At 34.6% G+C, this 27,644-nt stretch overlaps 1 protein-coding gene across 1 annotated transcript in view; it reads right to left on the bottom strand.

The window, feature by feature from the left end:
* Positions 1-27,644, bottom strand: part of SPAG16 (sperm associated antigen 16) — an 885,716-nt gene that overhangs the window by 365,020 nt on the left and 493,052 nt on the right. Inside the window, exon 13 of the mRNA XM_079924326.1 lies at positions 2,500-2,626. Within this exon, the coding sequence (XP_079780452.1) occupies positions 2,500-2,626 (127 nt within the window). The remainder of the gene's footprint in view (positions 1-2,499; positions 2,627-27,644) is intronic.

Below are 27,644 nucleotides of genomic sequence, written 5' to 3'. Positions count from 1 at the left end.
CTGTATGCTAAATGCGCTGTGCTGTGCTGAATCCCTCTTTTCTCCCGCTCTCAGACATATTGTAGGAAATAAGACCAGTATACAAGGAGTTCCCAACAAGAGGTAGGAAGGCCACCATCTACAAGCAACTCTAGGCATTTAAGGCAGATACACGAGAGGCAACTTCTCTTTGTAAGAGCAGTTTTACTTCCAAGCATTAGTGCTCCAGTTTTTCACAGGAAAGAAAATAAATAAGAGACATGTTTTCTGATAACATTCAGTTATAGCACTCTGAGAGACAGACAAAAAAAAAATCTGATATCAAAAGAAAATGAGCATAAAATTTAGGTCATTACTAAATTAATATTTTCTCTGTGGGTTTTCCTTTACCAATGGCTTTTATACACACTTCACATGTAAGTATTTAGGCTAAATGCATTGAAAATCTTGCTTTTTCATGGATGCTCCATTAGCAGGAGTGAATTCTGTTGCACCAGGGTCTAAGCTATTTTAAAGCAAGAAGGAGGTTGTGGCACCTTTTTTACCCAACAACAAATCATTCTGATTTTACTCTTAATTCATGGCTGATACACTTTTCCCACAGTGCCCCTTGACTGCTGCCTCTTGACATGCTGCAACATGTGAAGTTGTGTCTAAGGTATTTATCATTCTACCATTAGCTGTTTTTCTATAATAAGTGAACCTAAGGTCGCCTTAGTCTCTATTTATCCTAAATCAATTTGCCTCAGAGGACTAAATAGAGCCTCCCATAATGAACTTGGGTCCCTGTTCTTACTATCTGGATGCTCATCATCATATTCCTTTATTGATGTCAATCATGCATTGTGTAGGGGAAGATAAATGGGAAACATTACAAGTTGCATTTCTTTCCTGACTCACGAACCATAAAATATGGATTTTTTTTCTTTTTAGTATAGACTTCTACATTATCCTCATCAAATTTTGCTAAGAACAAATATCGTGACCCTGTTTTGCATATTTTGGCATGCCTCAAATTACTAAAGTGTGTGCTCAATTAGTTGTGTTTGCTCTTTCCTGAATCTTTAATCCCTTCCTCTGCCCTACCGCTAAGCAAATAAACATGCTGTCTCCTATTTGAACAAGGGAGACCTCTATTTGGATCCTACAGGTATAGACTTTTCTCTTCTTCATTTCCACAGCCAAACTCTTTGAAAGTGTAGTTCCCAAATTCCATCTCCATTTCTTCACATCTAATTCACTTCTGAAGCCACAGTAACCCAGGATTATCTAGTTTAACACTGAAAAATCCCACAACCCAGAAAACTCTCAGTCTTAGCTAGATAAACTGGGACTGTTGGTCACCTTTAAACCCCTTTTCTTTCCTCCCATTATCTCCACATCCAGTCACTCTTCAAACTGTAAGAGTTAAACCGCTTATCTTGAATCCATACTTTCCTTTATACTCTCACAGTCTCCTAGTTCAAATTCTCATCTGCTCACAGCCTACTGTACAAGCCTCCTATATGAGAATGACTCCCTTAACTCTACTATCAAATTAATCTTTCTAAAAGGCTAACCTGATTGTGTTACCCTGTTTGCTTAACATGCTTTAATAGACTCCTTCTGAAAACTATAAAATTTCAAACAGATACTTAATGATCTTGTCCTTGTCCATCTGTATACTCTTGCTTGTTTTTTCTTCCTCCTTCCTTAAGCTCTATTCAAACATATTATTACTCTCAGAATAGGCCTTTGTAGCCTCATACTTCTATGGCTTTGTACATGCACTGCTGTTTCCTGGAATCCACCTTCTCGAGATTACCTGGTATATCCTACTTACCCTCCAAATCTCAGCTCAAGCACAGCCTCCTCTTGGGAGCCATCCACAGCCTTCTAGGCAGATAAGAGTTCTCCTTCTTGCTTTTCCCCTGTGTCTTGTATCCTCTTCCATTTTAACACATACCTCATTGCATTAAAATCTCATTTCTCCTTCCTTTCCAAGCTACAAAGTCCTTAAGGAGAGGTGCTATGCATTTCCCTGTCATACGTAATGTATCAGCAGAGTTTCTATCTCAATAAAAAATTGTTGGGCTTCCCTGGTGGTGCAGTGGTTGGGAGTCCGCCTGCCGATGCAGGGGACACGGGTTTGTGCCCCGGTCCGGGAAGATCCCACGTGCTGCGGAGCGGCTAGGACCGTGAGCCATGGCCGCTGAACCTGCGCGTACAGAGCCTGTGCTCCGCAATGGGAGAGGCCACAACAGTGAGAGGCCCGAGTACCGCAAAAAAAAAAAAAAAAAAAAAAAAAAAATTGTTGCATTAATGTTTAATGAAGTAATTACATTATTTTTATAGTCCTACTTTTAGGAGGCAGGGTACATAAAAGCACATAGACAAGATCTTGTAAATAGGAACTTATTACCATTCTTTTAACCTACATGCCCCTGTACAATTACTTCATAAATTGTACCTAATACCTGAAAAGTGACTAAGAGTAACTAGACCTACCAAAATTGGAAAAAGTGTTGATAATTTGCTTACCGTTCTTGCATCCCATGCAGACAGGGACTTATCTGCAGAACCTGTGAGAAGAATGTTGGAGCAAGGAAAAAACTCGATGCTGTTCACAGAGTCTGTATGTCCATACAAAGTGCATCTGCATCTTTCACTGTATAGAGAAACAGTAAGAGTTAAAGCTATAGGACTTAGCGCTACATGTTTCTATGCTGTCTATATAATGCTAACAAAGATAGTTCAAGTATCTGAGGCATAAAGTAGCTTTACAAGTGGCAAGATGTACAAAAATAACATTTTAAAAGGAGAGTTCTACAACCACCTTATATTCTAAGCACTTTAAAGAATTAGCAGCATAAAATTGCCTAAATTTAAATTACATTCAATTTATAAAGTCAGTTGGTAAAGTCATCTTTATACTACCTCATTTATTCCTTATCATGAAATGACTACTTAAAAACTGTTCCCATCTCATAAAGGAATACACTGAGGAAGAAAACATTTCATAATATGGGAAGACCAGAGAAACTTCTTTAAGTTACTCAGTCTCTCTTCCTCCCCCCGCCCCACCCCCACCTCAGCTGCTTGGGTTTACATTAGAATCACCTGAGATACTTTTAGAAGATACTCCACCTCAAGCCCCAGACATTCTGTTTCACTGGATCTGAGATGGAGCCTGAGCAGAAGTGTGAATTAACAAATCTAAACCCGTGGTTCTCAAAGTGTTTTACCCAGACCAGCAGCATCAGCATCCCTTGGGAACATATCAGAAATGCAAATTGGGCCTCATCCTAAACCCACTGAATCAGAAACTCTGGGGCTGGGGCCCAACTGTCTGTGTTTTACAAGCTCTCCAGTTGATTCGATACTCACAGAAGTCTGAGAACCACTGATTTAAATGATTAGAAATAACTCATAAGGAAAGGTAACTGCAGCTTTGCCTTTTGCCATTTTATGAAAGGACTGTTTCTTAATGAAGCAGGATATATTCATAGAGCAGTATCACTTCTCATTTGTAATGTTTGATTGTCTTTTAATTAACTTTATTTATAAACCTACTTTAAAAATAGAGAAGAAACAGGATAACTAATAATGCTGAGAACAGAGGAGTCAATATAGGTACATTTCTAGTATGATAACCAGCTCATTAAGCTCTGATCAGCTGATGGCTGTCTGGCTTGAGCCATGCCATATGTGACAGTATGGTGGAGTGGAAAAAACTCTGCTATGGGAGCTGGTAGCCTGGGTTCCAGTCCTAACTTTGACAAGAACTAGCAGGGTTACCATAGAGAAGTTATTAACCTCAGTGGCAGTAGGGGTCCTTCTTGTGAGAATGAGATCACTTAATCTGATACACTGAGAGGTACAATCTAGCTTCAACAATCTGAGATTTTTGACCAAGGTTGTAAATGTAAAAGGCAAGGGAAGGAGTCATATTGAGCATAACATCTAAGAACTGTTTGGAGCAAAGTTAGTTCCTCCTTACTTAAATTTTGGCTTTTTTGAGAAGTTAGAAAATATTAAGATTTATGTGGATATGTATGTAAGTTACTCAGTTTTGCCCCTTGATTGAGACTTTTCATATCAAAGTGAAGTATTATAGTACTTAATGTCAGGAACAAGGAAATAAAATCAATAAATTCATTAATCAGGGCCATTTTGTATCTGTTTCTTTATCTTAATATTTCTGAGAGAGGCTGATAATATTTTGATCATTAAGGTTGATGAAAGGTCAATATATACCAGGGGTCAAAAACCATGGCCCATGGCTGGCTGCCTATTTTCGCAAAGAATGATTTATTGGAACACATCAATTTGTTTACACATGTCTATCGCTGCTTTCCCATGACAACAGCAGAGTTGCACAGTTATGAGAGACCATATGGTTCACAAGCCTAAAATATTTAATACCTGACCCCTCAAAAATATATTTGGATATTTGTAAGTATGCTCAGATTTTATTTATGACATTTTTTTGAGATGTGTGCTAAAACTTACAGGATAAATTCTTTTCTTTTCTTTTTAAAGAAGTACTGTTTTATGCAGAAATTTTACCTGCTGTTTTCTAATGATTCTCAAAATATAAGTATAAAACATTTTTTTAAATGTTTATATTCCAAAGCCCACTATATTGACATAATCATGTTTAACTATTAGAGTAATTGCTCCAGATATAGCTCTATGACAGAGAAAAAGAGAGATTGATTTCATAAAAAAATGAAAATTATATATTATATAATGTAGTAAATTATTAAATTAAATTATATAAGAAAGTCAATAGTTTATTATGAAATATCATTCTCTAAAAAACATCCTCACATTAAGAAAATATTAAGTATGTTATTTTTAGTCATATTTCATTTATAGAAAGTATAATTTAAAAAGGAAATGTTTATAATTATAACATGTATATAATTCCTCCATTTTTCTTTTATTCACCTACCAATTTTTTGAAATCATTTTGTTAATCTTACAATGTCAAAAATTATAACACACACATATGATCAGTAATCCCAAATCCCAGTGTTGCTCAGTGCCTCCCATCCTCCTAGTGTTCAATTAATATCTATTTAAATTAATCCTCTGAACCCATACTTTTATATATTTTCTTGATTATTCAGTACTTTAAGAGCAATTCTGAATGGTTGTAATATCTTGGGAACATCAGTTCTCCTCCTCCAATGTTTGTGGAGGAATGTTTCACTGTCTCATACCAGGGGCAAAGTCTGAGGCCAGCCGAATCTCTCTTCCCTTTCCTGCCTAACTTCCTTTGTGGATGATTTGCTTTTCACACCCATAGCCCTAACAGTTCTTTTGCAAACACTGGAGTTCAGAAATTTCACCATGGCATGGCTTCATAGCAATTTCCATCTTAGACTTTTGTTATCCTAGTAAGTAGTTATTCTTTCACTATATCTTTATGTTTTTCTCTTCCATTTATTCTGCTTTTTTTTCTTTTTTCCCCCTTAAGAACGCCAGCTATGTTTTATTTTGTCTCATTTTCCTCTACATTTAACATTTTCTCTATAATCCTTGTATCCATATATATATATAAAATTTATTTTTCATACCTGTTCTTTATAATTCTTAGTTGTGGTTATTTGTGTGTCTGTGAAGAGGGAGCAATCAAAAACCTTTAGGTATGTTCTTGATTTCACTTTTTTCCTAATATTTCTCAGTCTGCTTTCCATCTGCATCTATTGTCTTATAAAATCATAATAAAATGCTTTAGTTCTTTTGATGTTCTATTTTATTATGTAAAATCAACTTGAAATATAGCATTTTGGGCTTCCCTGGTGGTACAGTGGTTAAGAATCTGCCAGTTCAGGGGACACAGGTTTGAGCCCTGGTCTGGGAAGATCCCACATGCCGTGGAGCAACTAAGCCCGTGCACCACAACTACTGAGCCTGTGCTCTAGAGCCCACGAGCCACAACTACTGAGCCTGCATGCCACAACTACTGAAGCCCGTGCGCCTAGAGCCCGTGCTCCACAACAAGAGAAGCCACTGCAATGAGAAGCCCGCGCACCGCAACAAAGAGCAGCCCCTGCTCGCCACAACTAGAGAAAGCCCGCGCTCAGCAACGAAGACCCAATGCAGCCAAAAATAAATAAAATCAAAATAAATAAATTTATTAAAAAAAGAAATACAGCATTTCTGTAATTTGACTGAAAATATAGAGGACTTTTTGTCTGAATTATTGGTAACTTTACTTATGTAATTCCTTGTGCACTGTATGATCTTCAGTGGAATTTGGTTTATATTCATTTATTCTTCAATTTTTACAATTCATCATCAGTTCTGGGTTGGTTTCTTTTTATTATGACTTAACATTATATGGGACAGCTACTTGCTAAAGATTAATGGCAAAAGGAGGGAAATTAGATTTAGGTTAACTCTAATTTCTAATCAGATTTGCTATCTTCCCAAAAGACTTCTCACTGAGTGTGTTACTGGCTTGATTCCTGAAGTTCATCTTTCCTCCACTTTTATATTTTAAAGTACGGATGTAGCTTGTTGCAAAACCTCTCAAGTCACAGGCTCTATATTAACTCTAAAGGCCCCTGTCTCCCTTACCACCCTCAACCTGCCTCACCTCCGGCAGTTTCCTTGATCTCCTTTATCCAGCAATAAAACTGTCTTGCTGGGATTTGTGCTACAATGATAAAGTAACCAGTACTCTGCCTCTCCCTCCACAACAAACAACTATAAAATGACACAAATTATATGAGGCAACTGTTTTCTGGCACTGAACTAAACACAGCACAGGATGGGAAACCTTGAGCAAAGAAAAAAATTCAAAGAGCTCCATGACCTCCCTGACTTTCTCCTTGGAAGCACTTCCCTGCTATCAAATATAGTAGTAGAACCCCAGTAGATTTGAAGTCTCACTGAGCCAAAAGGAAATGGGAATAGTTTGACCTGCTGCTATGCCTGAAATTTGCAGTGAAGGGTATGTGAGAAAAGGGAGCTGCATGGGAAATGGCAGTAGTTTGCGTGGGGATTTGCTGTGAATTGTTGGCCAAGGCCTAGATGGCATTTCGACAGAGTAAGACTCTACAAGCCGTGTGGTTGAGTGCCGTACGATGATACCAGAGACCAGGAACTGTTGGAAGACACTGGACTTTAATCCCAACCAGGGTGGGTTGAGTGTTGTACAATGATATCAGAGACCAGGTACTGATGGAAGACACTGGACTTTAATCCCAACTAGAGCGGAGGGAACTCAGTAGGCACCTCAGACTTTCAGTTGTGACTACAGAAAAGCACCCACCATAGGAGTAAGGGTCACGTTCATGAATTAAGTTCAAAATCAAAATAGACTTGTCCCTACCAAGAATAAAACTAAGCCTGAAAGGGCAAAAAATTATCTGCCTATAATTAAACAGATTGCCAGAACAGAACTCACTACCTTTTGTAGAAAGATCACTTAATATAGACTCTCTACAATTTGCTATTAACAACATCCAGCATATAATTAAAAAAAAATTGGTACACATGTGAAGAGGTGAAAAATGTGACCCATAATCAAGTAAAAAACTCAGTAGTAGAAACAGACTCTAAGATGAATCAAATGTTGGTAATCAAAGATCAAGACTTCAACCATATATCATAAGTATGTTTAAGGATTTAAAGAAACAGTTATAATGGGTGTACAAATAGAGACTCTCAGACAATAAATGGAAACTATAAAAAAAAAGAATTGATAAGTATAACACATGAAACAAAGTTTATTGCATGAGCAAAATAGTAAGTTGGATACTGCAGAAAAAAGGATCAGTGAACTTGAATAAGATCAATAGAACATACCTAAATTGAAGAACAGAGAAAAAAATATTGAAAAACCATAGATAGAGCCCCAGTCATCAGTGGGGGTAATCGCATGGTCTAACACAGGAATAACAGGGTTTTCAGAGGTGGCGGGTAGGTGTAGAGGAGGAGGGAAAGAGAAAAGGGTCAGAACATTTTTGAAAGAATAGTGGCTAAAGTGTTCCTCAATTGGATGAGAAGTACCAATGTACAGATCCAAGAAGCTCAGGAAAATCAAAGCATAATTAAGAATAGACAGAACACACCTAAGCATATCATAGTAAAACTGCTAAAAGCAAAATCTTAAAAAAAATCTGACAGTCACAATCAATGAAAGAAACATAACATGTAGGAAACAATGATGTCAATGGCAACTGACCTCTCAACAGAAACAATAAACAGAATACAATAAAACAACATTTTTAAGGGCTGAAAACGCAATAATCAGTTAAAATACCTTCAATAATGAAAATGGAACAACTTTTCAGATAAATGAAAGCTGAGAAGATTCGTCACCAGCAGGTCTTTCCTATATGAATGCTGAAGAGAAGGTATTCAGACTGAATGGAAAGGACACCAGATGGATACATCTGTATACAGAAAAGAATATCATCATCTGAAATGATAAATATATGGGTAAATGTAAAACATCTTTTTCTAATTTTTAAAAGATATTTGGCTAAAGTAAAGATATCATCATTGTACTGGACAGTGTTTTAAGTACGTAAAAGTAAAATACAAGACAGCAAAATCACGAAGATGGGGTAAACATGGAATTACACTGTTTTAAGGTCCTTACGTATTAGATGAAGTAGTACCATATTAACTCATTAGATTGTGATTAAAAATAATAAATTGTTGATTATTACAACAATATACTTTAATCTCAATAATACTGAATAAAAGAATCTAGATAAATATGTCTATGTATCATATAATTAAATTCATATGAAGTTCAAGAACAGACACTCTATGGTTATAGAAACCAGACAGTGTTTACTATGGGGAGTGGGCTTTCATTAGATGAATGGGAAATTTCCTGTGGTCATAGGAATGGCCTATATCTTCATTAGTTTTAAAGGTATATACATTTGTCAAAACTCATCTAATTGAACACTTAATAAGCTGCCCGTTTCACTGTATATATTACCTTGACTAAACAATTAAAAATAAATAACACTTTTCAGAATACGTTTTCCTTCTGGCTTCACTCTCCTGGTATGTGGGACACAATAACTACTTAATATACATTTCTGTGAATAATTGAATACTTATAGTGATCCTATTCTCTTATCAAGTACATCTCCATACGTGCATGTGTCAATTGCATGTATCTTCATAGATGGATAAAGAATCTTTAATATTTGGAATAGCTATACCATTAACATATATATCTCTGTTTTCTAAAGGCATGCATAACGTAGTTACTGGGAAGTCTTTTATGTTTAATTAAAAAGGAAATATAAAGAAATAGACAAACAAAAATCCACAAAAGATTTAACAGAAAAACATGAGAGAAAATAAAACAATACAGATAACTGCATAAAAAAGATGTGTGAACAACATCAGCAAAATATTAAAGAATGATTACTATTTCTAACCTCCTGTGAGTTATTACTGAAAGATAGTTCCACCTCTGACAAAGTTAAGCATTGCTATTTGCAAGTAGTTCATTAGTGGTAACTTTTTAAAAGGCTGTATTTATTAAATAGAATAAACCTGAATAGAATTTCTATTATTTTTTAATTGAAGCATTTCAACCTATAAATAAGTATGCTCTTACCTTAATCTTTTTTACAGACAGAATTTGCCAAAAAACTAAAAAGTCTCCTATTTGCAAAATCTGGTACTATTTTTAAGGCAAATGCAACAGTATTATAAATATGATTATACCTGTTTCATCACAATGAAGATCTAACATGTACACAGAAAATGTATAATTTAGAAATGTGTGTCCTTACATATGTGTACTATTGTGTCCTTCCATATTATGTGCACTGTGCACATTCAAAACTTATATTCAGGCTTTGTCTGTTGTCACTAAAACCCAATTTAATTATTTGGGAGTGTATTCAGTTATGGTAGTGGGATAGAGGGAGAGATTCCTCAATGATTTATTCTAGCGCTCATAGTTTCCCAAACAAAAAGAAAAAGCTGGCTCTTCATATAGCTTAAAGGAAGAAAGAACTGCTCAAGGGGACAAGAAATCTGCTCCCAAGTCACTTGTTTAATGTGTGGGGCATTCCAGGTAGACAGGCTGCAAGACCAGGCTTGTAAGAGATTAATTAGCTGCCAGAGAAGGAAGTCCCTCCCATTCAGAATTCTTTGCAAGGTGAAAATGGACTAAAGTGATGGAGCATGACAGCACCGCAAGGGATGGAAATTATTTGTACACTTCCATCAAAAACATAAACCCTGAAGCCTGATGCAATTTTATCTCTGTTGCTCTGTCTGCTGTTTTCTTATCATTTTTGTAGGGAGAAGTTAGTTCACAAGAAAAAGCCCTTTATTAACCCACCTCCTGCTTTTACTTCTTTATTTCCCCTTTTTTCTTCTATCTCTCTCCTTGCCCACCTTGATTCAATTTATTAGTCTGGTAACTGAAGGATGAATATTTCTCTGAATTTTGAACTTGCTATAAAACAAAGTGATCTGCTCTTCTAGAGCAAATGCCTTTTCTTTTAAAATGTATTTCCCATTTGTAACTTGTAAGAGGGCACCGTTTTAACACAGTTCTCCCTTGTGAGGCATTAAATTTTAAAGGTTTTATTTCCTTTGGTGTGTTGGCTGTAACACTATTAATATTGGATATGAAACTGTACTTTTGAAACTTCAAGCTTGTATGAACTTTCAGATCAACAAAATGTGGTTAATGGAATTATGGAACATTTACAAAAGGCAGCAGCAACATATATTCAAGTGAATATGAAGAAAAAGGGTAAAAATTTTATCTATCCTTGTTTTGAAAAAAAATACTGGAATTCATTATCTTATTAACCCTTAGTAAGACCTGAATTTTATTTTATTTCATTTTATTTATTTACTTAGTTTTTACTCTACAGGTTTATTTCAAAAATTTAGTAATTCTAGCAATTCCTTTGCTTCATAAAGAGCTGAAATCAATAGCAATTTCAGCATTCTCATTTTGTTTTACAACGCATTTCATCATTTTCCATTTGGCGGCATCTTATTTGTCCTCTTTTTGTCCCTAACCCTCTAAAAGGGCAACCCATGCCCCTACATTTTTTTTTTCATTTTGTACTTGAATGATAAAAACTCTCCTAGTTCCTTAACTTTTTACAATAAATCTTAAAACTTCCCCCATATTACTGCACCAGGCTTTAATTAGGAGAAGATTATTCCTGATCCCATCTCTTTTATTTTTTAAAAATTTGTATTGGAGTATAGTTGATTTACAATGTTGTGTAAGTTTCTGCTGTACAGCAAAGTGAATCAGTTATACATATACATATATCCACTCTTTTTAAGATTCTTTTCCCGTATAGGTCATTACAGAGTACTGAGTAGAGTTCCCTGTGCTATACAGTAGGTCCTTATCAGTTATCTATTTTATATATAGTGGTGTGTATATGTCAATCCCAATCACCCAATTTATCCCTCCTCCCCTCCCCTTCCCCCCCTGGTAACCATAAGTCTGTTTTCTACATCTGTGACTCTATTTCTGTTTTGCAAGTAAAAGACCTGGATTTCAAATAGTATTTATATAATTGAGCCAACATATAATGATAACATTTATCACAAGGCTTATCTGAAATAAAAATTCTTTATGAAATACTTAAATCTAATAGGCTAACATGAGCATAAGTGAAACATATTTAAATCGTCATACTACAACTATAACATCCAAGTTGAATGAGTGATTCCTCCCACCCACTATCATATTTTTAAAAGTTTATACATAAGCTATTTTAAAAATCCATCTGAATTTCCATCTCAGTAAGGCAAAGTTCTCCAGTGACATCCAAATTTTGACTTAAAAAGTTAACATTTTAATTAGTTATTTTATATTACTCAAATAATATAAAATTCTTTATTGTGCAACAGTTTCTTTGTGAACATAAAATTCAATTGAACATTTAATGGAGGGAGTGATATTTCAATAAAATCTACCAGGGAGTATACCACAAACCCTATCTTAAAGTTCACCATAATCTACTGTGAAAGAATAATCGATTATGTGGTCTGAGTGTCTCAGCCAGGAAAGAGCATCAATAGGCCACAGCTCCTAGACAAAAAAAATTTTTTGACAAAAACCCTTGACAATAAATACACTATCTGAGAATTACTCCCAAATGGTAATAAAACCCCACTCCACATATGTAAAGGGCAGATTCCCGTCAACCTCAAATACCTGGAATGCATCCAGCATTTGGGGAATAAAAGCAAAAGGTGAATAAATAAAATAACCATAATTTAGCTGGGGGCTTGCTCAGAGTACCCTCAAGTCCTCACTCAGACTTGTTAAATAGTCACCTGAACTGTTTTTGCAAAGGGTGTGAGCACAGGGCAGGGGTTACAGAGGCTGGAGTAGTGCCCACTGATAACAGTGAGGAAAAAGTGGACGCTCGGCAGTAAATGGCAGTAAACTGGATAATGGAAAAAATTAAAATAAAAAGACTCAATTTTGAAATGGCAAACTGAGGCAAATGAATGAAGACAAAAGCAAATAACTATATTTCAACAGTTTCTATTACATTTAACACTGTAGTTTAAGTTGATATCTATTGAACATTTATTATTCTAAGTAATTTGCACACCTTAACACTGTGAAGTGTAGTTGGCCCTCATTATTCAAGGATTCCATATATGCAAATTGCCTGCTTGCTAACATGTATTTATAACCCCCAAATCAATGCTCTGCAGGCATTCACATATGTGGGAATGCAGAGCAGCAACAAAATTGAGTCACATGACGTGCACATTTCCAACTGAGGTCCAACTAGGCCATGCTCTGCCTTCTTGTTTCAGCTCTCATAACTTAAACAGTGTCCTTTTTGCAGTCAATTGAGTGCCATCTTTTTTGCATTTGTGTGCTTTTTCTGGTAATTTTAGTGATCTTGCTGTTTAAAATGGTCCCTGAGTGCAGTGTTCCTGCAGTTAGATCAGTCTTTAAAAGAACTTTGGCTTCTAAAAATCCTAATTAAAACTATCTAATACCTTGTTTTTTATATACAAAGAAGGTCAAAAGGGTTGTTTCGAAGCACATCTTTCTTAGAAAAGGGCTTTAAAGAAAAAGGGAAATAAATTAGGTTTAAAGGTGATTGTGATCAACTTCATTAACTGTAAATTGATCAATAGATGTAACATTAAATAATTTAAACACAAAAGCCATTTCTGAAATCATCTATTTAAACTTCTCTCCAAAATATTTAAATATATTAAATTTAAACATATTAAGATCACAAGTAGCCACAGTGATACTTTAAAACTTACACCTCTTTTCCTTTCCATGTCAATTCCCCGAAAGAGATCTTAGTCAGAAACCAGATACCAGGAATGGGAAAAGTCAATGACAAAAGGCAAGATCTCTAGTCACAGAAGCATGGCTGTGGGAGAGTAGGGTTTCCAGCAAAAAAGCAAAGCAGAAAGGAGAGAAAGCAGGGCTAGAATGAGGGGAAAAAATCCTTAGAACATCCAGGGACTGGGTTGTTTGAGAAAAGAAAGTTCAATCCAGCTGTTTCCTCATACTCAGAGCTTTCATTAAAAACTCAGTGTCTTCTGATCACAAAGGGGTACAAAGCTGAATCTGTCACATTTTCCTGCTCATTCCCTTCATAGCACCAATCACTAAGTGAAATTAACTTGACTACTTATGTCATTGTACCCTCTCCCCACCATTAGCCCTGTCTAGAGTTGCACTCCATGAGGACTCTGGCCTTATCTGTCATGTTCTATGGCTGAAGAGTAGTACATAGTGGGTCCAGAACCAATAATAATTTATTATTATTAATGAAACTGCAAATCTTCATTGTTTGTGAAGAGACACCATTACCTCCCAGTATTTAACCCTCAATCCAATATCCTTCTCTTTGAACTTAATTGTCAAATATTGAATATATTGTTTAAAAATAAACTACCTGAGTTTTATGTTGATTTCAATTAGCTAAAAAGGAAAGGATTGTATGATCAACACAAATGATCCAAGAATTAATTCCCCCTGAAGGAGCTTTAGAAACTGCCAGTATTTCAGTTTTTATTTTCTCATCTAAAAGCAGAATTTAGTTAGCATAAACTTCTGATCTTAATTCACAAGCTTACTCTTAGGAATGAAAGCTTTTTAAAAGTATTAAGCTGAAAAATCTTATGTTACTATGCTTGATGGTATCAATCTGAGGATCCCATTTTTCCACTGTGTTACTTTTAAATGTCTGTAAAAATGAGTACTTTTAAATGTTTGGATTAGGATAGAACTACTGGTAAAGAAAATGTGAGAAAATATTTTAAGCCTATCAGGGAAACTTCAGTTGTGCCATATATGTTATTCATGGCAGAGAGAGGGAAGTTAGGAGTTGTGAAATGCATCCTTCCTAGGCTTTGAGTATGAGTACCTCCACGGTTCTCTCAAACTCTGGACGTGCTTTCCCTGACACCCTTACACTTCCTTGAGGCTTTCCTAGACTCATCCTCCATGAAAACCCCACCTGAAAATAATCCATGCTGCTTGCCAAATCCCTTAGGGTATTTTCCTTTGTTTCTAATACATATTTACACTTAGTGGCTTTTCCACTTCATAATTCTTAACCTGTGCTAATGAAATGAGAAGGATGCACGAGAAGGCTTCCTTTAAACTAATATCCTCCCTCCCATTTCTCTTGGGCCCATTTCACCTGAGTGTACTGAGTGTATTTTTAATAGTTACCTTCTAAATTTTTTCATAAATACTATATAAAAACCATAATAAAGTCCTTTCTTTTTTCTTCTTACAGAAGAAGCAATTCTAATTGCAGGAATATGAGTTCATATAAGAAAATAAACAAATAAGATAGTAAGTTGGTGGGAAAGTAAATATTCAGGGTCATGCAGGACCTTGTAATAACCTTTAAATTATATGATTAAGTCACTTGTCTGTATTTGGATCTGTTCTTGATTATAGAAATAATTTTGCTCTATTGATATCTTTAAACAAGGTATATCCACTTTATTTCCTATATGTTACAATTGTAATATGGAGAACAAAATTCAGAATAGAGGGCACTTAAAAGCAGCCATGAATGTGTAAGCAAATCAGTCAGATCGGTCTCAGATTCAGTGAACAGAAAGAGATACTTTAATAGTAATAATAGTAAATTACTCTCTACTTGCACCTTAGTCTTCTAAACAACTTGAAAATTATTTTCTCTTTCTGAAATGTCTATCTAAATAATAGCTGGATTATAAGAGACATGACTTCTAAAAGCATCTCATTTTTTATCTGTAACAAACTAATTAATGAAACGCTGATCATAAAGAATACCACAGGAAGGATTTGAGGTAGCAGATTTTAAAGGATATTTAAAGAATATGTTTTCTTGCCACAATTTCATTTATTCAATGGATTTTAAAGGATATTTAAAGAATATATTTTCTTGCCACAATTTCATTTATTCAATGGTCTCTACCTTTCATATTGAAACTGAAGTTCTCTCTTTTCTTGGTCATTCATCTAGTAGTCCATTAAAATATGTCACCTAAGGTGTGTTTCTCCTCTTTATTAAAATGAATTATATATTAGGGCTCACTGCATTTTACTGCCACCATTATGGCTACTCACACCTCCTCCTCATGAAATCACACAAACGCTGAACTAACTAATGCTTTTAAAGGAAACTACCTTCTGTAAAGAATATATTAGACCAAATTTGAGAAAAGACACACATGCTTTTCTTTATAACATCATATTGCACTAACTTTTCCTAACGTCCATCTGCTGTTTTTCCACCTCAAATTGATGTTAGGATCTGAATAAGTTGTTGGAAAAGTTCTGCAGGATCCTACAGATTATTATAAAGCTAATCATAATAATAATCATTGCCTTGGCTGTATGATGGAATGTCACCAACCTAAAGATGAGGTTCATAAACAAAACGCCATTTGTAACCCTCATTTACCGTGTGCTTTTTACCTCTCATACTTGACGTGTTCAAATCAGGGACAGAACTTTGTAGTGAGGACCCATATACAAATACAGTAAAGTGGCCAGCTTAATATATGGAAATGCCATTTTGTTTCACGAGGTTATAAATATGTCCTATTGTGTCTTTATATTTTATGACCTCTATTTTATTCCTTGGTAAATTTATATATGACATATCCAATCAAGAATTTAAAACTAACAGCATTTCCATAAAGAAACATAAACTATTTTTTTTTTTACTATATTTCACCTTTGGATTCAGGATCTTTCTTAAATAAAACCTGGAATTTACATGAGAAAATATTGTTTTCCTATTAAGCATATATTTCTTAAAGAGTGATAGAGATATATATGGAATCAGTACTTCTTTCACTTAAACTTGGATTTCCCCTGCTTTTCTGGCCTGGACCTGGAACTGGACTCAATACGGGTTCAATTTCCAGAATAGAAATTGGGATTGAATACTGTATATGGTCGTAAGGCAGTGCCATTAAAATTATGCTTTAGGGTATTTAGTTTTTATTAAGAACAATCATAATCAACAAATTATTTATATTTATGGAAATATAACAGTCCTGTTAAAATTACTTGATCCATTCCACTGAATCATATAAATATGGCAATATCTTCTGTACTATGTGATTGGTTCATTGATCTTGAGGCTTTCTGCTCGGAGGAGTGGGTCTATGTGTCAATCCCAATCTTCCAATTTATCCCTCCCCCTACCCTTACCCCACAGTAACCCTAAGTTTATTTTCTATATCTGTAACTCAATTTCAGTTTTGTAGATAAGTTCATTTGTAGTCTTTTTTTAGATTCCATATATGAGCGATATCATATGATATGATATTTGTCTTTTTCTGTCTGACTTACTTCACCAATAAAAATTTTTCAAAAAATACATAGCTTTCACACTCAGGAAGACAAAGTTAAAATGAGAAATTTTACCTGCGATGTGATCTTAAATGACAAAATCTTACTGAGCCTTCCTATCTCTTTCAGCAAAGAGTGGAAAAGAGAACATACATCTCAGGGTTGTTGTAAGATTAAGTGAGATAATATATAAAAAGCCTATAGTACTGGCTAGAAACATACCTATTTTCCCCAACAATTAGCATCGTAAACTATGAAGAATGTAGAATAACAGAATGACAAATTAGGTTGTGAAAATAAAAATCAAATTAGACATCTTACACCTGACCACACCTTTGTAAACGGCCTCTTCATTAAATTCTCTTGCCTCTTAAAAAAAAAAATAATAAAATAAAATGCCAAAAAAAGAGTGGGTCTAAAAAGACTTCCTCACAAATTGCAAAATTAAATAAATATGTCTTCTATATAATTCTGTCCTTTGGGTGTTAGCAGCAGCTGTTCCCTGCAGGGTGTCATTCTCTGTAAACTGTCTCTTAGTCTCATGATGAGCATACTCTTCTGTTTAAATGAGGCAGTGAAGCAGCTCAAACTCTGCTTGCTTCAAGCAAACATGATCTGCCTGTGCTTGTGCCTGTCACTTCTTAGCTCATTATGTTGCTGTTAGTTTAGCTTGAAGTATTTTGTTCATCCTTTGGGTATGGCCACCTTCCTTCAGATCGCCACATAACTGTTTTCTCATTTCAGGTGCCATCCATTTTTATTACATGACTGGTCAGCGCGGCTGAAAGGTGATAAGGATGACTTATATTCCCATTAGACATCTGTACTGTAAGGCCAACTTTTATATGACTTTGTTTTATCATTTGTATATAGCATCATTTATACATGACAGAAATATCAATCGATGCATATAAATGTGTCAATTATTCTTGACAAATCTTGATTTCAGGCTTATATAATTAACACTTCTTATGTTCAGCTAAATAACTTATTACACAATTTTTTGTCCCCCATAGTTGGTACTAGTTTGTTTAATTACTTCATACAGTAATTCTTAATTCTATGGAATCTATGCATTGAAAAACAAATATATTTAATGCTCCATCTATTATACAGAAAGAAAATAGATAATAATTTTTAAAGTCAATGTATTTTGGCCTAACTCTGCAAAGAAATAAATAGCAAGTAATTTGTAACAAAATATTGTGTTTTTTAAAGTGTAAATGCTTAGGCTCAACTACATTAGGAGACATAATCATGGAACCAGAGGCTCACATCTATGGAATTGCCATGACTGTGACTGCCATAAATGCAAACTGTTAAGGTGTGCTGTCTAGGAGAACTCAAACTCAAGTGGCCTTACTCCCACTGAGGTAATTTTATGCAATGGTAGAACACTCTTGGTCATGTTTCAATACAAATTTAGTTAAATATTCCCTTGATTTACAAAGTAGTTGAATTCCTGAAAAACAATATATACTAAAACTTTGTAAACAATGCTTTGGTTTATTTTCAATGTGAAATTGGTTCTAGGGTAAAAATAAAAATTTAAAAGGATTATCAACAGGCTTTTTCTTTCAACTTCATGAATATATATAGGGGAATTTGGAAGTCATGAAGTACACAAAAAATTTGTTCATTACGTAGACTGTCCTACTCAGCAAGATGTATGGCATGCCTGGCCCCAACAACTTCAGTCCCCATGAATCACTGAAATAAGAAAAAACATTTTGTGATTTATCAAAACATCCCTTTGGGAGTTGCACTGCTCACCGTCCTGGTGAACCACTGACTTAATGATTAGGTTGAGCTTATCATGTGTTCTTACTTCTCAATGCATTGCCCAGAAAAGACTCTGAAACCAAAGCATTGAAGATTCCAAGAAAGCCAATTCTGTATTTATTATTGCTCTCCTTTACATCACTTTAAAATATAAACTGGTTGCAGCTGGGTGCTTGACTCATGGCTGTCTCAGCTGCAGTAGTAGGAGTACCAGGAGAAGTTGGCAAAGCAGCAGGAGACAAGTGAGCATTACCAGTAGGACCAGGATGTGGGAAATATATGGAGTCAGATGAAGAAATGAATGTGAGGATGGTAAACCAAAGAAAGGTGAGAACAGCAGGATTTAGGGAAGGAAGAATCTGGGAAAACCCTCCACCTGCTGCCATCCCTATAAGGTACTACTTTTGTTGTTTCCATCATTCAAGCTCATCATGGAGAAAACGGGTTATGTAACAAAATTCCACAGTTGTTTTAAAATTTCCATATAGAGTATTTTTTTGAGGGACTTCTTCGAGAAATGGTGAATGAATAGATTGCAAAAAAGTAATTAACCTCTCAGTTTCTAATATGATCTTTCCCTACCGCGTAACTCGAGTATTTTGGCTAAAGGAAATTTATCACCTGTATTCAAATATAATAATATTCAAATGTAAATATAAATCACATTTCTAGACATATTATTTTATTTTTATATAAACTTCAATTGGGAACCATATATATATATCATTTATACCACTTATCTGTCTATCAAGGCAATAAGAATTTGATTATTCCCATCAGGAATGATTTCTGCTAAAAGTCATATCTTACTTGGACACAATGGTCCAGATATGACTGTTCTTGGTTGAAGTCAACTATGAAGACGTGAGAATTAGTTGAGTCATGTGGAGTAGGTATTTCTACTAAGGGCATGCTCAAATGAATTTATTAAATTGGAGCTTTAGAAACAAGAGAATATTTTTTAAAAATAGAACACCCTATGATAACATACCAAGTGATAATGCAAATGTAGGTACAGTGCAATTGACATTTGCTTTTTCTCCTGCAACCTGGGCTAGATAAAGCTCTTATCTTCTATATGGTAGCTTGGAAGGGATATGGAGAAAAGGATAAGGATAGCCAAGCAAACATTACGGAACTCTCAGAAAATGAGAAAGCAAAAGAGGCATACTGTGTCCTCAGTTTCCACAGGCCAAATCTACAGAGACTGAGTCCACAAAATAAGCACTAACTGGGGAATCATTCTCACTGTCCTAGTAGTTTCAGCCCATTATTGAATCCAGTATCATCTCTGTACCCAGCATAAATTTGGATACAGCATTCAAACCCCTACAATTGCTGGCATGCTAGCTGAACAGCCCTATCTTGGCTATTTTAATAACTGCAATAATAGGACCCCCTGCTTTACACAATTGAATTACTTGTACGCATTTACAAAAAATATTTCTGGGATTTTTCTAGGAATTGCATTCAACTTGCATATCAATTTGTAGAGAATTGACATCTTTATTATATTGAGTCTTTTAAACCATGGAGATGGTCTGTCTCTCATTTATTGAGGTCTTCTTGGATTCATTTCTTTAGTATTTTGTAATTTCAGCATTTAGATTTTGTACTTTTTAAAATTCATACCAATGTATTTCCATTCTTGGAGCTATTGTGAATAGGTTTTTAAAAAGTTATTGGTACAACTGTACATTGCTATTATACAGAAATAAGATCGTTTTTATTTGTTGACCTTATATTCCACAATTTTGTTGAACTTTATCCCACAATTTTAATATGTTGTGCCTTTATCCAATCAGATTATTTATAATTCCCCTGTGATTTATTCTCCTTTGACCCTTGAGATATTTAAAATGTTTTTAATTTCAAAATATTTGGAGATATTCCAAATATCTTTCTGTTACTGATCACTAATTTAATTCAGTTTTGTACCAGAAATACACTCTGATTTAAATCATTAAAAATGTATTGATCAAAAAAAAGATTTAAAAAAATGTATTGATCTTGTTTTATGGCCCAACATACAGTCTATCTTGGTGATGTTCCATGTATATTTAAAAGGAATATGTATTCTGCTGTTGTTGGGTGGAGTGTTCTATAAATCTCAATTAGGGAAATTTGGTTTGTATTGTTTTTCAGGTTCTCTATATCTTTACTGATTTTCTGTCTATTTGTTCTGTCAATGACTGATAGCATGCACTTGTATGAATGACCGCGGTTTATATAAATGGGTGGCACTTATCCCACTACTTATCTATTTGTATCTTACAGTACAATCATCTCAGTTCCCTATGTTTATAATCCCTTTCTTCTCCCCTTTCAGTTGGCTACTTCTTGACAGTGTAAAATGTATGTACTTTAAAAATAGAGTGTTTCCTCCCACCCTAGAAAATTTTTTACAATTTGCTCAAAATAGATACAGTTCCTCTCTTATGGCATTTAGCACAGCATTCCTTGCTTATGTATTGTTGTTAACGTCATTTATTCAAATTTAAGGACTTTGTGGTTAAAGAATGTGAATATATTTTAAAATCTGTACAGAGCTCAATATTGTCCTTCTTCACAATGTCAAATACATGCTTAATTGAGAAATTAAATATCAGCCAAGTGGGAAGAACTGGAATTGTCCAGGATTATAATTCTAGTCTCAGACAAAAGCCAGAGAGTTAAGACAGGAAGATGAACAGGGGCATATTAGTTTATGAAAAAGCATGGACCAAAAACAAGGTACTTGATCCAAAATTCAACCTGCCTTCTCCTGCAGGTTGGTGAGGCTCTGTGGTGCTAGTACAGATCCAGTTCGGTTAAAAATGACGGTGGTCAAAAAAAAAAAAAAAAAAAAAAAATGAGGGTGGTCAGCAGTGGGTGTGACAGAGAAGTTTGGAATTATCATGGCTGAGTAGAAAGGACAGGGTTCAGGGTCAGGTCAAAGGAGGCTAAATATCAAGCTGCAATCTAACCTCTAGCATATGGTAGGAGTTCAGACTACATTGAATGAATGAATGAATGAATGAATAAATGGGTGATGGATGTATGAATATAATTCATGACCAATTAACAAGACTATCATGACCTTGAACAAATGGACTTTAGATGTTCTTCTATTTCCTCCCACTGGCATTCCCATAAAGGATAAGTATGATCAGATAGATCTCAGGATCAATTTAAAACAAATAAGCTTAAAAAAGTTTTTGGATACTTTCTTAGATTTTTTAATAATAGCTGGGGGCAGAAAAATTGACTAGAAACTGTCTTCATTTAACTGGCATTATTAAACAGACAAATGCTTATGTTTTATTAAACTGCTATAGTTATATACATGGTCTAGTTTCTTTTTCCCAATTTCACAAGTTATAGAAAGGATTTACTAAAGAAATATGAAAGCTTGAGCATTTCTTAAATTAAGGATTTTTGGCAATTGTTGGCAACAAGTTTTATAAACTACTTTAATCATATTTTTGTAAGATGTTTTAATACTTTATAGAATTATTTTCAATAGCATCAAAAACATACTTAGAACTTATGCTACCTAGTATCATAGGTTTTAATAAATTGAACCCTGTTTTTCAAACTTTTTTCAGACACAGAGATTTTGTTACAAAAGAAAAGTGTTCTTCAAAGACACTTTGTGTTACACTGAAAAACAACCAAAAACTGGTTGACATGGATATAAGGGACTCACTTTTTCATTTATTCATTCATTATGTACTTTTTGAGCACCTCCATTTTTTCTGTATTCTAAGCAGTGGGACATATCAGTATACTTCTGATAAACACTCATAAAGCTTTCATTCTTGTGTTTGTGTGTGAGAGAAAATAAACAAATAAATATTTAAGATATCCTACTGTGGTAACCTCAATAAAGGAAAATAAAAGTAGTTGAAGTTATTATTTAGGTAGGTAGTCAGGGACGTTCTCTCTGACAAGATGAATCATGAGCAGAGAGTTGAATGAAGTGAGGGAATAAGCCAGGTAGATATCTGAGGAAGTGATGTCCAGGTGGAGTAAGGTCACTGAGGCATAGAGGCCAGTGGCTTCTGGACTGGAGTGAGAGACAGGGAGAGTGGGAGCATATGGCATCAGTGGAGCAGGAGGCCAACTCATATAGGGCCTTAGAACCATGGTAAGGGTGTGGGTTTCCTTCTCCCCTTATTTGTCTCATCAAAGCTCTATTAAAAGCACCTTCTCGTCCGCCTGCCGATGCAGGCGACACGGGTTCGTGCCCCGGTCTGGGAAGATCCCACATGCCGCGGAGTGGCTGGGCCCGTGAGCCATGGCCACTGAGCCTGCGCGTCCAGAGCCCGTGCTCCGCAATGGGAGAGGCCACAAGAGTGAGAGGCCTGCGTACCGCAAAAAAAAAAAAAAGAACCTTTTCAAAACACCAGTGGTTCCATGGAACGTAGTTTAAAATGGCGCACAATGATAATCAAAGTGTAATAGAAGATGCTCGAACTAAGATGATTCACTGACTTTCCATGTACCAAGAGATGTGATGGGTTTTAGAGACAGTGTTCTACAGGACAGACAAGGCCCACGGTGGAGCTTGTTGACTAGACTGAAGGACGTATGAAACTGGTGGTGCTAGAGAGTCATGGTGAGCTTCACTGTCTAGTCATCCAAGTTCAAAGGACACAAAGAAAGCTTTGATCAGTTACATACTTTTTATATATTGGATATATTTGTACACATATTCACACATATGTATATATATATGCATGCATGTATATATGTAAACACTGCCAAGAATTTTGTTCCCATAAATCATAAATGAGGTTTAGTCCTGTATACAATGTCAATTTGAAACATATTAGGAAGAACCTCAGCAATAAGTTCTGTAACCAGCAATTAGATTTTTTAGTCAGTTGACAATATTCATGTAATTGGATTTGCTAGAATAACATATCAATTATCTAAATCATTTTCATTCATGCATAAAATGATATAAGCAGCATTTACTTCTCTATTGGAATTCCAGCTAGAATGTGGAGACAGTGCTACACTAGTCACAAAATCCCCCAATCCTGGGATTGATCTCTCTCAGTTCCATTCAATCCTTTTACTTCATTGTCTCTTCTGCTTTTGATGTATGTGATATGGGTGGGAGTTTATAAGTTGTATGTTCGTTCTAATGTCACTATAATAATATTACTATGATGCCCTATGCTTAGGAACCTAAGGTAATGTCTTTATCGTTTTCTATTCTACATTACACTCTAAACACTGGAGGATAAAAAAAAAATGGATGTCAAGGGCTTCCTCAACTCCCCCTATTGCTTGGTACATAATAAATATTGTTTACTAATGACAAATAAGCCAAATAAATGATGTAATAAAGCTTTGTTGATACTAAAGAGAAAGCACTTTATTTGGGGGAAGTTTGAAAATACTGGTTCAAAACTCATTCTCGAAACTAACACACCATTGTAAAGCAATTATACTCCAATAAAGATGTTAAAAAAAACCAGAACTCATTCTGTTTCTAGAAGGTGAAGTAATTGGTGCCCACAGATTCTTCTTTCATAGAATATCATAGGCCTTTCAAAATATCTTCACAATTTTGTTAAATTTGATTCTAATCTATGGACTATAAGAGGCTTTATAAAAGTTTTCATTATGTTAAGCAAGTCTTTTGATACAGGCCACCTAAATCATGGGTAAATAGTTAAAAAGAAACCAAGGATGGCAGCAGCAGAGTTTAGCATAAAGTAGTACTTGAAACTGTCATGCATTATTATTACTATTATTACCATTATTATTGTTGAAAAACAAACTACCTCAAAACTGTCTTAATGAAGCCTGAACTGGATCATTCTAAACTTGTTACCTGATCATCAATGCAAAATACCAAACTTTCAAGTGACTTTTAAATGACTGATATATTTAGCATTTCCAACTAATTTTACCAATCCTAAATCTACACAACAGGGTACCAGAGTTCCTTGTTTTAAACCATAAGCAAGAAATTATAAGCTTAGGTCTTCATTAAAAAATTATTTCCTTAAGTTTGAAATTTTCAATAGCAGCAATTAGTATTTAGTATTTATTATATTCTACATCATTGCTCACAAAAGCTTAGAATTTATAGAAGACAATGTGATTTAAAGTAAATATTTAAGATTGCAAATTTTGTTAGGAGTGATATTTTGGACTGTAAGAATTCCAGATAACTATTATAGTAATAATAAAAATTGTTAAAATAATGATACTATTAAAATACATTTTTGCAACTTTTCTATGACTTACCCTCTCATTAAAAAAATGTACTGTTCTCAATTAACTGATTAAAAGCAAAGCAAAGAATCTGTGATTTTTCCAAATTCCACATAAGTTAACTTTCAGCTGTCACATTTTGCTCAGTCATTTTGTGTTCTTATGTTGTCAAAAGTATGAGTCAAACACACTGTTATTCTGTAATCTTGAATGACCCACACCATGTACATACTCCTTCCTCCCTCTCCCTCTCTCTCTCCCTCAGACGTACACATACGCACAAACACATGCACGCTAGAAACTATACCTTGGGGATAGGTTTTATTTGTTTGTGTTATATTTACTTAGTGGAAGACATATTTTATTTCTTATAAATAGTCATTGTTATCATTTCTTTTCAGAGCTAGAAGGTGCTACGAAACTTTGTTGTAAATAAATGTAAAATACAAAAGCATCATCTAAATTGTTTTCTTTCAATTCCTAAGACAATAATTCCATGATATATTAACTCAGTAAAAATGATCAAAAAGAGAATGTAATTAAGATATTTGAACAACTGGCTTCTCAGAGTTGTTTTAAGAGAAGGAATTAGAGAATTTTGTAGGGGTTTTAATTACAATAAAAAATAACTGCAGACAAATGGATCAAAACACATGGATACATGATAGCCTCTATTTTATTCTTAAAATTACTCTTTTAAAATAATTCCTTATTTTACTGATTTCAGAAAACTGGTTGATAAATTTAACATAAGTTGGTACAAACAATATAATGCTAGGTAGAGCTCTAAAGTCATTATAATATCATTTTATATTTTACTAAGAACATGTTTCTTATGCTTTGACTATAATATATATCAGTTACTGACTTTAATACATTCAATAGCTTGTCAATTTCTGTTATAAGGGTCACATTTTCCTTAAAAGTAGTAAAAATATATAGTATTTTTGAAAAGTAATAAAATCAGAAACTCAAATATTAATCCAAGAAAATGGATTCCTTCATTAATTGAATTGGTTTACTTCAAAAATGTTTGTTGAACAGCCCTTTTGATTATAATGTGCTCATGTGTGTATGTAGGTCTAGAAGAGAAATGCTGAGAATAGCTTAATTCAATCTGCTACAGTATATCAATGGTCTCGGATATTACTGAAATTATTATAATGAGTACTATACTGGATTATTAACATAATGTATTTGTTTTACTCTTTATATTAATATAAAATAAATCTAATCCTCTAACAGGATGCTACTTAAGTGACTAAAACAAATTCAAGTCCACCTTGAGGTAATGCTATTTTCATTACTTTAATTTTACTTCATTACTACCAGTCTCTTATGTAGGTAAATTTTGTCAATTTTCCTTTTTATAGAAAAGTGTTTTAAATTGCAATGTATTATCTTAACTTTAAACAGGGAACGTTTATAAAACTTGAAACTTAGGAAATACATTTTTCTAAAATAAGAGCAATAATAGAACTCCATATATTGTGAGCAACTTACTTATTGGAAATACAAATATATTAAAAGTTCATTATCTGGACTAATATTGAGAAAAATAATGTGAAAAAACACAAACCCCTTTGGAAAATAAAAAGCCCCTTGAAAGCTGTAATATCCCAAAGTCCAGGCACATTTTTTCCTCATAGGGAAAGTGTAAAGGACTTCATGGATTTTGTGCCCCCAAAACTCATATGTTGAAGCCCTAACTCCCAATGTGACTATTTGGAGTAAGGAAGTGACAAAGGTTAAATGAGGTCATAAGGGTAAATCTATGGTTAATATGATTCGTTTCCTTATAAGAGACACAAGAGAGCTTGCTTGCTCTCCTCACCATGTGAGAATACATAGAGAAGGTAGCCATCTGCAAGCCAGAAAGAGAGCCATCGCCAGGAATCGAATCAGCTAGAATCTGTATCTTGGACTTCCCACTTCCAGAATTGTGAGCAGTCAATTTCTGTTGCTTAAGCCATCCAGTCTGTATTTTGTTATGGCAGCCTGAGCAGACTAATATGGAAAGACCCATAGATTTTCACTTCAAATGTATTTACTCCCACAATTCATGTGATCTTAATAAGTCTGGTTCTATAGTATACACATCTATTGAAAGAAAAAACAAAACAAAACAAAACAGTAATCCAGAAAAGCAGAGAGAGAATTTATCAGTCTGGAACATTTATACCAGTAGGATATGGCTGAGAGTAAACTGAAGGCTAGAGGATAAAGCAAAACTCAAGGAAAAAATAGTCATGACGATTTCAAAAGCTCAGCAGTATAGAAATATTATGAATGCTGGAAAACGGTGCTACACACAGTAGTACACCTACATGGCATTCTATTTTATTGCAGGAGAAAAGCCATGAGGCTTTAGGTCAGAAGACCTGGGTTAAATCTCTATTGTCTTAATAGTAGTTATCTTGAAAAAGATTTTTAGCTTCCTTGAGACAAATGTTCCTCCATTGTAAAATATAACCCCTTACCAAAAAATAACTGAAAGAGAGAAATGGCTCATTTGAGTGCCAGAGGGTGTACTGTGGTAGCCAATTTCCAAGAGGCCCCCAATGATCTCCTGGTATTCCCCTCCCACACTGTACCAGAGTCAGTGTGTATGACCAACAGAACATGTGAAAAGCAGTGGTATGTCACTTCTGAGATTAATTTACAAAAGATACTGAAGTTGTCATCTTTAATTCTCTCTCTCTCTCTCTCTCTCTCTCTCCCTTTTTCAGAAATTCCAGATTTTTTCCTAGCCTATTATGGTGGAAATTTTCCTCTCACCACCAAAGATCCATGCTGGAATATATCAATATTTTCTTTTCTAATGTATTAACAGGTTAATTTTGTTCTTTTCATCTCT

Source organism: Stenella coeruleoalba (genome assembly GCF_951394435.1).
Source record: "Stenella coeruleoalba genome assembly, chromosome: 6".
NCBI classification, from domain to species: Eukaryota; Metazoa; Chordata; class Mammalia; order Artiodactyla; family Delphinidae; genus Stenella; species Stenella coeruleoalba.
This window is presented reverse-complemented; position numbering and strand designations above follow the sequence as displayed.